The following is an 11946-nucleotide window of genomic DNA, read 5'->3' on the forward strand; positions in this document are numbered from 1 at the left end:
CAGTTACCAGCCCTTTCAAGCTTAACATCCTTATCATTTATAGCCCTCCAGGTCCCCTCGGAGAGTTCATCAATGAGCTTGATGTCTTGATAAGCTCCTTTCCTGAGGACGGCTCACCTCTCACAGTTCTGGGCGACTTTAACCTCCCCACGTCTACCTTTGACTCATTCCTTTCTGCCTCCTTCTTTCCACTCCTCTCCTCTTTTGACCTCACCCTCTCACCTTCCCCCCCTACTCACAAGGCAGGCAATACGCTCGACCTCATCTTTACTAGATGCTGTTCTTCCACTAACCTCATTGCAACTCCCCTCCAAGTCTCCGACCACTACCTTGTATCCTTTTCCCTCTCGCTCTCATCCAACACTTCCCACACTGCCCCTGCTCGGATGGTATCGCGCCGTCCCAACCTTCGCTCTCTCTCCCCCGCTACTCTCTCCTCTTCCATCCTATCATCTCTTCCCTCTGCTCAAACCTTCTCCAACCTATCTCCTGATTCTGCCTCCTCAACCCTCCTCTCCTCCCTTTCTGCATCCTTTGACTCTCTATGTCCCCTATCTTCCAGGCCGGCTCGGTCCTCCCCTCCCGCTCCGTGGCTCGACGACTCATTGCGAGCTCACAGAACAGGGCTCCGGGCAGCCGAGCGGAAATGGAGGAAAACTCGCCTCCCTGCGGACCTGGCATCCTTTCACTCCCTCCTCTCTACATTTTCCTCCTCTGTCTCTGCTGCTAAAGCCACTTTCTACCACTCTAAATTCCAAGCATCTGCCTCTAACCCTAGGAAGCTCTTTGCCACCTTCTCCTCCCTCCTGAATCCTCCTCCCCTCCCCCCTCCTCCCTCTCTGCAGATGACTTCGTCAACCATTTTGAAAAGAAGGTCGACGACATCCGAACCTCGTTTGCTAAGTCAAACGACACCGCTGGTTCTGCTCACACTGCCCTACCCTGTGCTCTGACCTCTTTCTCCCCTCTCTCTCCAGATGAAATCTCGCGTCTTGTGACGGCCGGCCGCCCAACAACCTGCCCGCTCGACCCTATCCCCTCCTCTCTTCTCCAGACCATTTCCGGAGACCTTCTCCCTTACCTCACCTCGCTCATCAACTCATCCCTGACCGCTGGCTACGTCCCTTCCGTCTTCAAGAGAGCGAGAGTTGCACCCCCTTCTGAAAAAACCTACACTCGATCCCTCCGATGTCAACAACTACAGACCAGTATCCCTTCTTTCTTTTCTCTCCAAAACTCTTGAACGTGCCGTCCTTGGCCAGCTCTCCCGCTATCTCTCTCAGAATGACCTTCTTGATCCAAATCAGTCAGGTTTCAAGACTAGTCATTCAACTGAGACTGCTCTTCTCTGTATCACGGAGGCGCTCCGCACCGCTAAAGCTAACTCTCTCTCCTCTGCTCTCATCCTTCTAGACCTATCGGCTGCCTTCGATACTGTGAACCATCAGATCCTCCTCTCCACCCTCTCCGAGTTGGGCATCTCCGGCGCGGCCCACGCTTGGATTGCGTCCTACCTGACAGGTCGCTCCTACCAGGTGGCGTGGCGAGAATCTGTCTCCTCACCACGCGCTCTCACCACTGGTGTCCCCCAGGGCTCTGTTCTAGGCCCTCTCCTATTCTCGCTATACACCAAGTCACTTGGCTCTGTCATAACCTCACATGGTCTCTCCTATCATTGCTATGCAGACGACACACAATTAATCTTCTCCTTTCCTCCTTCTGATGACCAGGTGGCGAATCGCATCTCTGCATGTCTGGCAGACATATCAGTGTGGATGACGGATCACCACCTCAAGCTGAACCTCGGCAAGACGGAGCTGCTCTTCCTCCCGGGGAAGGACTGCCCGTTCCATGATCTCGCCATCACGGTTGACAACTCCATTGTGTCCTCCTCCCAGAGCGCTAAGAACCTTGGCGTGACCCTGGACAACGCCCTGTCGTTCTCAACTAACATCAAGGCGGTGGCCCGTTCCTGTAGATTCATGCTCTACAACATCCGCAGAGTACGACCCTGCCTCACACAGGAAGCGGCGCAGGTCCTAATCCAGGCACTTGTCATCTCCCGTCTGGATTACTGCAACTCGCTGTTGGCTGGGCTCCCTGCCTGTGCCATTAAACCCCTACAACTCATCCAGAACGTCGCAGCCCGTCTGGTGTTCAACCTTCCCAAGTTCTCCCACGTCACCCCGCTCCTCCGCTCTCTCCACTGGCTTCCAGTTGAAGCTCGCATCCGCTACAAGACCATGGTGCTTGCCTACGGAGCTGTGAGGGGAACGGCACCTCAGTACCTCCAGGCTCTGATCAGGCCCTACACCCAAACAAGGGCACTGCGTTCATCCACCTCTGGCCTGCTCGCCTCCCTACCACTGAGGAAGTACAGTTCCCGCTCAGCCCAGTCAAAACTGTTCGCTGCTCTGGCCCCCCAATGGTGGAACAAACTCCCTCACGACGCCAGGACAGCGGAGTCAATCACCACCTTCCGGAGACACCTGAAACCCCACCTCTTTAAGGAATACCTAGGATAGGATAAGTAATCCTTCCCCCCCCCTTTTAAGATTTAGATGCACTATTGTAAAGTGACTGTTCCACTGGATGTCATAAGGTGAATGCACCAATTTGTAAGTCGCTCTGGATAAGAGCGTCTGTTAAATGACTTAAATGTAAATGTAAATGTTTGACATATTATTTTACAACACTGATTCCACAATTGAATGTCAGTAGGTCATACATCTCTTTATTTTATTAGGAAATATGTTCATACACAAATCAAAATGCACCATTTTTATTATCTGATTTGGAAAACCATTTATAATAATTAAAACGTATGCAAAACAAAATGTTTAAAAAATGTAATCGCTACATGTCTGTATTTGATTTGGTCTGTATTTATCCCTCTGGTTGTTCTGATTTTTTTTGTGTTTTGCATGTTACTGTTTAATAAAATAAAAAAAATAGTAGATTACCACTAGCTAACAGTGAATAAATCTGCTAGGTACTTAAGCTAGCCAAAGGGCGCACAGAGCGTGAACAATGGCAGCAGCAAACCCTAAACCACCAGTGTTCGGTCAATAACGACAAGGTTATTATTTTGATTATTTTGAGTACATTGATGAGAGAGACACAAGTAAATGTATTGTCATGTGAGATGGTAGCCTGTGTGGTATAGAGTTCACCTGAACAGCATTAACAAAGAAGAATTCAAATAATTAGAGGAAAAAGACTAAGTGAAACAGCCATCAGGTAGCTACATATCAACTATGCAAATGGGTACCTCTTCCCGCGGACAACAGAACAGAAACCTGGAAACCTCAAATCAATGAGTATAGACAGTGCATTAGGAAAGTATTCAGACCCCTTGACTTTTTCCACATTTTCTTACGATACAGCCTTATTCTAAAATGGATTAAATAGTTTCCCCCCTCATTAATCTACACACAATACCCCATAATGACTAAGCAAAAACAGGTTTTTTGATTTTTTTTGCAATGCTTACACAAATAAGCTGTTTTTCATTTTTTATACATTTGCAAAAATATAAAAACCTGTCTTTGCTTTGTAATTATTGGGTATTGTGTGTAGATTGATGAGGAACATTTTAGAGTAAGGCTGTAACGTAAAATGTGAAAAAAGTCAAGGGGTCTGAATACTTTCCGAATGCATTGTATTTCTCTGTTGCGGTTTTTCCAAAACCACTCCTAGAGAGTGAGCTGGGCACTACTATGCACATGATGCTGCTGCAATGATCAATTTTTGTATTCTATTTTCTCCATAGGAAGCAGACTTCATATTCTCTCTGGAAGTGAAGGGACCGTTAAGCAGAATCTTCATTTGGCGCAGACCAACACAGTGGCTGTGTGTGCCAAGTCTTCTCTAACCGAAGAATTCATGCCTTTGTACCAGGCTAGGTGAGTTGAAGCTGCACTCCATAACATTTTCCACTAGGGGCACTCATGACTAAAACTGGATCAGGGATCCGCAGTTTGGGGTCCAGGTTGGAAACCATGCTAATTAGCAACTAAACTCCCAGACTAATTTTAAAGGAAGTTTGTGGGAGTCACGAGAAGAGGGAGTAACCCGAGGATTGATTGGTATTTTCACATTTATCTTCAAAAGGCTAATAGTGCGGTCTAGTTCATTTGCTGATTAGTGGATTCTTACTGTAATATTGTGAGCACCGATAAATACAGCGCATGCTTGTGTAAATACTGAAGAATAATCTGTAGTAATTTGAATGGTTGTGAACATTTGTGGCTGCCCATCCTCATGACTCTGAGATCTGCATGTTTGCTGCTTGTACCTGCTGTTGAAATAGACAGCTGCCAACCTTTCTAAAATAAGACAGTCTAGATATATTATTTTTCTATACAAATTGTCATCTTCTTCCATAATGTCTGATTGAAAAATATTAATCTTCAATTGCTGTTCTCACGTGTCTTATTTTTATAATACAGTAGAGGAGCATATTTGTGAAAGATATTATTCTATTTTTAAAATCAGCTAGTTGAATAGTTCTTATTAACTGATTATTTGTATGGGATACACCACTCAAAATGTATTTCAATTAAACATTCAAACAGTCAAATCTTTATCTGGATTTGTCACAATTGAATATATTTGTAATAAATGACAGTATGGTCTGGTGAAGAAGAGTAAACACATACCATTTAAATGTTTATTTTTTAAGTACAAAATGTGGTATGAGAGAACTAGTTCCATAACTACAAATACTCAACCAACAAGTTTAGAACTTGAAAAACACGTGAGTTTCTAATGCTAAACATCAGATAAACATGATGCTGCTTTGGTTTAAGCGTTACAACAGGCTTCAATAGTCTATAAATGCCTACTAGACATGTTGCAGTGATGATCAAAAATAAACTAAATTCAGAGCGATTTAAATCTAATAACACCTGCTTTTCCTTGTGTGAACTAACCCTTTAATTCAATACGGAGTACAAAATGGAATGGTGATGGTCTGGTAAATCGATTCCTTTATCATTTTAACCCACCAGTCTATTCAAAATGTCACTGAGGTATTTCATCCACAACAGGTGAGGAAAAATTAAACCTTAATAGTACATCACACAGAATAATTCAAAGTTGGAATGAGAGTTACTTTTTCTGGCTTTCACACAGAGTTCATAATAGTAAATCCATTTCTATTAGCCCTGATTTCTGGAGGCCAGGGTCACGACTGAGGCCAGTTAGGACAGACAATTACATATTGTTTCAGCTTGTCCCTTTGAAAATGGCCTTCACAGAAGTAGGAAGAATATTGAGAAAGTGAACAAAGTAATTCCAATTTACAATCCTCAAAACTGGTTCTGTAGAGAAAATACCAGACATTTTTTTAAAGGATGCAATAATTTGAGAATATTTTGTTGAATTTATATATATATATATATAAAATACTTAATTACAACATTCCAAGGCATGAACTGTAAAATACAGTCCTAGGCAGGTTTTCAATCACTTTCCACCAAGACCAAAATGCCCTAAACAACAACTTCCAGTCAAGAACCAAAAATATATTATCTATGGAAAAGTTATACGATGCAACTACCTCACAATTGTTAGAAACTGACTACGAGTAATGGCATTTCCTTACTTAAGTACCACGTTGTCCACTTAAGAGTCTGGCTGGGTGAGCTACTTGTGCACAGTACAACATCCACAGTACAACTCATACAGTAGCAAACTGTTCCTGCATGGCATGGGAGACAGTCCAGAGTCAAAGCTCTAAAATTCAATAGCGCTGTCTATATCCTGTGGACCATCATCTTCTATGGGACAGAGACACAACCGTCGTCCATCCGCCACCACCCTGGAACGCACCTGCAAGAGCAGTAGGCTTGAGCATGGTCGGAGTTGAGGACAGAGAACATTGCAGAAAAAGACCGTGTGTAGCGACTCCAGAGAGGGGCTACGAGTCTCTCAGCACACTGATCTGGGCAAAGATCTTGAGTGCGGGCCCCAGTTTAATGTTCATTGTGCCCATAAGGTGGTCCTCTTTAAGCAGCAGCAAGGACTGGCCGTCGATCTCCTGGGAGCGGAACTCCTCGGCTATCGCCAGGCAACCTGGGAACAAATCAAACAGCCACTGCATTGCTAGGAAAGAGATTGGAAGCAAGCATTTCACCGTACTGTTTTACACCTGCTGTATCATGTGCAAAATAAACATTAACTTCAACCTCTAAATAAAGTTTGATTTCATTTGGATTTGAACTAAGTTTGTTGGCTGAAGTAGGTGTTTTACTACAGGGCTAAAACAAAAGCCTGCACAACTCCAATACCAAGGTTGGTGACCACTGCTGTATGGGGCTGCTACTCCACCATTTTGGCTGATATTAAGCATCTGTTGGGGTATGTGGAAAATGTGGCAATGCCAACCTGGCAGGGAGCAGATGAACCCGTAGACGTCCTCCACGTTCCACTTGGCTGGATCGCTGGGCAGGAAGTGCTTTGTGAGGTTTTGTCCACAGCCTTCCATGTGCTCGGGCCCTCTGTCCACCTGGGGCCTGTGAACACCGGAGCTGGCAGCAGACAGGGGGGGCGAAGGAGGACCCTCGTAGCTAGACATGTCCGAACACTGGCTGGACTCCCCGTGAGAGGGGTGGCTGGACGTCAACGATCCACCCCCAGTTTGTTGGCCAGTGGTGGGAGTCTGAAAGCACAGGAAGGGTTTAGCTTTTAAGTGATCATATAGGACAGGTCCTGCTTCAACCTGCCTTGCAAAGAGGGCATCAATGGAAATACATTTTTAAAGTCATACTGCATTTATTCTCTATATTTTGAACAGTGCCATTTCACCCGTTTTTTGGTTTCTGAACTTGAGTTCTGTTGGTTTCCATCCAACATTCTTTGCTTCTTCAGTTTCTCCATGGTGGTTTGTCGATTTGGAAAGAGGCCCATTCGCTTTGTACAGCCCACATTATACCTGCACAAAAATGAAATTGTGTGTGGGGGTGGAGAATGGACAATGTATCAACAAGTAGCTTGGGTAATCAAGTATGTCAGAAGCTGAGCAAGCCATTTAATTGTGGGTCTACATTTGTCAGAGAAACAAATTATAGGCTAAAGTAAAGAACAAGCCATTTATTTGTTATTTCTACACATATAAATGTGTACTACTGCTATAATTACTACAGCAACAACTGCTGACAAACATGTCATTCAGAAAGCCAGCGTTGTATTATTTAGACCAGGGGTTCCTAAACTTTTCCAACAATATTGGAAAAAATCCTGCTTCCACCCTGCACACACCATGTCTATTTCTATGGGCACAAGCACTGTTCATGACAACTTGTTGATGTTGAGATTTGTAAGTTTGAAGGTTATTTAGTGCAATTCTTACACATCGTCATGGGGTGCAAATATCCTCTTGCAATTCTATACATTTTGCCAAGTCTATAGTGTATTCATGTGGTACTGTATTTGAGTGACAAAAAAAAAGACAAAAACAGCTGACATGGGCTAGTTGATCTGGACATTTCTGATAGAGCTATTTAACTTAACGTATACAATAACTAACATGACAAGAGGAAATGATGCACTAGCCAATTTCAAAATTGCACATTCTACTATTACAACTTTCAAGAGTAAGTTTAAAGCTGGTACGCCCCCTACAGTTTGTGAACCACTGCATTAGACCACATCTAAGGAAGATGTTTTAAAATGGGAAAAGGAAATTGGTTCGAATAGTCCCTCCCTGTTGCAGTCTGTATCCTTCCATTTGGTGCCTAATGAATACACCTCAGATTTCAGTCCCAGCATGTTCTCTACCCAAGCCTTACCGTTTGGCACATACGGTGGAGCAGAACCTCTTGGATCTCTTGAAGTTGTAGGCAAAGTCCACTCTGCCACATAGCTCACACGTCAGGGTGGGCTCCTCCTGCTGCTTCAGCTCTGCCCAGCAAAACAGATACACATCAACAAACAGGAACCAGGGATGCAATGGTTAAAAATACAGTTGGTATAAACACTGAATCCCAGTTGACATGGCAGGCAGTGAGTGGCATGGTTACATGGCTCAGACATTTGTACAGTATGTGCCACATATCAAGGCACTTATCAAAGTGCCAATTTGTGCCAACAATGAGCCAATGAAATTCCAGCTGAAGTGAGATTATGAAGCCAGGTAGCCAATGACACAATAAGAAACTTGTAGTTCTGGTTTTAGAGTGGGCCAAGCAAGATGTCCTCCTTGGGCTGCACAATAAGGGCAAAATCATTATTATAAAAAATGTAACCAAATATTGCAATTGGGATTTGACTTGCTGACGGGCCACCTCCAGGTGGTGAAGGTAGGAAACAATATCTCCACTTCACTGATGCTTAACACGGGGGCCCCACAATGATGCATGCTCAGCCTTCTCCTGTACTCCCTGTTCACCCATGACTGCGTGGCCAGCTCAATCCTCAAGTTCAGACGACAACAGTAATAGGCCCGATTACCAACAATGACGAGAGCCTACAGGGGAGGTGAGGGCCCGGGCAGAGTGGTGTCAGGAAAATAACTTCTCCCTCAACAAAATTAAAAGTGTAGGAGAAAAACTTCAAGTTCCTCAGCATACACGTCACTGAAAATCTGAAATGGTCCACACAGAGTGTGGTGAAGGCACAATAGTGCCTCTTCAACCTCAGGAGGCTGAGGAAATGTGTCTTGGCCCCCCTAAGACCCTCAAACTTCTACAGAAAGACAATTGAGAGCATCCGGTCAGGCTGCATCACCACCTGGTACAGCAACCGCACCGACCGCAAAGCTCTCCAGAGGGTGGTGCGGTCTGCCCAACGTATCCCCAGGGACACACTGCCTGCCCTTCAAGACACCTACAGCACCGATGTCACAGGATGGCCAAAAAGATCATCAAGGACATCAACCACCCGGGCCACGGCCTGTTCACCTGCTAACATCCAGAAGGCGAGGTCAGTACAAGTGCATCAAAGCTGGGACAGAGACAAAAAAAAAAACTGCTTCTCTCTCAAGGCCATCAGACTTAAATAGCCATCACTAGCTGGCTACCACCTGGTTACTCATCCCTGCACCTTAGAGGCTGCTGCCCTATATACATGGAATCACTGTACACTTCAATAATGGAACACTAGTCACTTTAATAAATGTTTACATACTGCTTTACTCATCTCATATGTATATATTGTGTTCTATTCTACTGTATTTTAGTCAATACCTCTGACATTGCTCGTCCTAATATTTATACATTTCTTAATTACTTTATTTTACTTTTAGATTGGTGTATTGTTAGATACTTTGCACTGTTGGAGCTAGGAAAACAAGCATTTCGCTACACCCACAATAACATCTGGTAAATATGTGTATGTGACCAACACTTGGGTGAACTGGAATCATAAAAATAGCCATTTACATTAAAACAAAAAGTAGAATCGTTCTTGTTTGGAACAATGTGTTGACTGCACTTGACCTATAAGAACATCATGCACATTTATAGTGTATCTAACAGCGAAGAAGAACTACACTGCTTGAGTGAGTGGGGAGGGCTTTATATGTGAGAAGCAGCCGCAAGAAGAGGGAGAGAGACAAAAAACGGATTAAACAAAATATTGCATGCGATATGAACTCTTTCAATATGGATATTGCACATGTCAGTATTGCAATTTTGATGTGAATTTGATTCATTGTGCAGCCCTATGTCCTCCAGGCTGGCCCTTTACCTTCGTGTGATAAGTCCTCCATCTCAGAGTCTGTGGTGCTGTTGGAGGAGGTCGTTTTCTCTGAGTCGGAAAGTGTTTGCTGTTTGTGTTTCTTCAGGTTCTCGATCAGCAATGCCAACGGACGTTCCACCTAAAAGGACAGACACTTTAGACATGCTGCTTTACCCCCATAGTAAAATGCTGAACAGTACAGAATGGAGGGTTTAGTCAAATGTTGTCCACTAGAGGGAAGTGCACTCCTTCTCGTGGACAGGGCTAACTGTGTCCTTATGGTTCAGTTGAAAGCCCACCTTACATATTGTGTGTTTCTGAACAGCCATGTGCCCAGTGGGTGGAAAGCTTCTTCATTATCTTACTACTTACAGGGAAAGGCTCGGCTCCCTCCTGGATCACAAATCCCTCAATGACGTGGGTGAGGATCTGGGGTTTCACTATTGCCTGGGGCGGTTTGCTCTCGCCATTATGAGGGGTGCTGCCGGTCACCGTGGGCGCATTGTTCCCATTCCCCGAGGTCATGACTGGAAGCGAGCCTGCACCTGGTTGCGCATTCAGCCCCTCAGCGTCTCCCTTACCTGCTGGGAATAATAATATTCGAACGCGAGTAAATAAAATTATATATTGATATGTCAAATGACTGACATCATGCAAGAGTCGGTACTGATGTATACAAAAATAAAATGGTTCAAAGTGAATGACCACTCATGTCGTTGATTAATCTGTTAACATTTTATACAGTGGAGAATATTTTCAGCAGAATATCTGGACCACTTAGTAAATTGTTTGTTTACTTTTCTTCCCACTTAATTCTACACCTAGGCCAACAAAAAAACAATTAGTTGTATTTCATACAATGAATGTGTACTATAACAACTAAATGATATTACACGATTTGATTATCCCAAATTCGTATTGTTAATCCATTATAACAAAAAGCAAAGGTTTCGTCGACATCTGCTTGAAAAGTAAATGTGACCACATTTTAACACTAACTTAAATTGAGAAACCTGCCACAAGAAATTACAAATATAGGGGATCTGATAACTGATTCAAACGCCCCGACAATGGTCAACACGGAGCGAAAGAACACCCTTTTGTTCCAATGCTCCAAACAACCTTTCCTTTCATATCCTCTCTGCCGAGGCAACATGAAGCAAACAAATCATGTGCTCAAAAATCTCAAATATTCCGTGGAAATACGCACCCGTTACATCAGTAGAAGTTACACAAGCAATGCAATCATTCCAACGTTTTAACGTGCTTACTTCTGTTTGTTCGGTCGCTATTACCCCTGCAGCAAGCACACAGTACACACTTTAATCGCTTTGTATGCGGGAAGTGAATAGGAAATAAAGCGCCCCCACCATTGGCCCGTGCTATTTGGAATGTGATCCAATGGCGGCGAGTATCTCAAACGGACTTCCTCTCTGATTGGTTGGACTATTTTCACCTCCCACTCATTTCAAGTTTAATCTACCACATTATTTGAGAAATATAGTGTCAAAACAGAAGTGAAAGTCTATGTAAAAATACAATTTTCCTTGATTAGAGACAAATCATTGGAATGGGAATTGTTGAAAGATGGATTTTCTCAACTTTTGAGCTATGGCCCTAGAGGTAGGGCCTCTAATGTTTTCATATCTTATCATTATATATATAAAAAAAACGACATAAATGGTAAAGACAATGTTCATTGTATGTCAGACAAGCAGACATGCTGGGCCTTGAGAATTAGTCCAAGGCACCACTGGTCTTGCTAGATCAAGGCTATAACATGGACCACCTAATAATAACACTTTAGGGTTAGTGCCCTGATCACATGGTGGTCTAACTCGAAGTAGCCAAGTTGCACTGTTGGACACTCTTCAGTATACGCTGAGTAACAGCCTCCTGGCCCTTTGAAAGTACTGTATATCACAGGAGGTTGGTGGCAAGTTTTGGGAAGGACAGGCTTGTGGTAATGGCTGGGGCAGTATAGGTGAAATGGTATCAAATTCATCAAACATGGTTTCCATGTGTTTGATGCCATTCCATTCGCTCCGTTCCAGTCATTATTTTGAGCCATCCTCCCCTCAGAAGCCTCCACTGCTGTATATTATTCATGTTTGAATGTGGATGGGCCTTGCGCGTATACACCTGCCAGACATTACAAGTGCTCCTTTCTTCCCCCTAGCCCATGGGGAGAATGACAAAGCCCGGCCCCTCTCCCCTAATTATGGCTAAAGCTGTCGCGTTCCCCCAAGGGGCAGGGCAGAACAA

The 11946-nt window shown here is 44.0% G+C and overlaps 1 protein-coding gene across 4 annotated transcripts; it reads right to left on the bottom strand.

The window, feature by feature from the left end:
• Positions 1-4640: 4640 nt before the first annotated feature.
• LOC118359733 (polyhomeotic-like protein 2) lies at positions 4641-11087 on the bottom strand. Of its 4 annotated transcripts, none has more exons than XM_035738390.2 (7): positions 10953-11087; positions 10054-10265; positions 9691-9820; positions 7794-7905; positions 6811-6937; positions 6391-6664; positions 4641-6078 (listed from the first exon to the last, which is right to left on the bottom strand). In XM_035738390.2, the coding sequence occupies exons 2-7, from the start codon at positions 10204-10206 to the stop codon at positions 5924-5926; spliced, it is 951 nt and encodes a 316-aa protein (XP_035594283.1). In that variant the 5' UTR covers positions 10207-10265; positions 10953-11087; the 3' UTR covers positions 4641-5923. The 4 variants fall into 4 exon arrangements, with proteins under 4 accessions (XP_035594283.1, XP_035594282.1, XP_035594280.1 ...); XM_035738389.2 differs by having other exon boundaries at positions 10054-10262; positions 10953-11056; XM_035738387.1 differs by having other exon boundaries at positions 10892-11048.
• Positions 11088-11946: the final 859 nt, after the last annotated feature.

Source organism: Oncorhynchus keta, chromosome 27, assembly GCF_023373465.1.
Source record: "Oncorhynchus keta strain PuntledgeMale-10-30-2019 chromosome 27, Oket_V2, whole genome shotgun sequence".
Taxonomy (NCBI): Eukaryota; Metazoa; Chordata; class Actinopteri; order Salmoniformes; family Salmonidae; genus Oncorhynchus; species Oncorhynchus keta.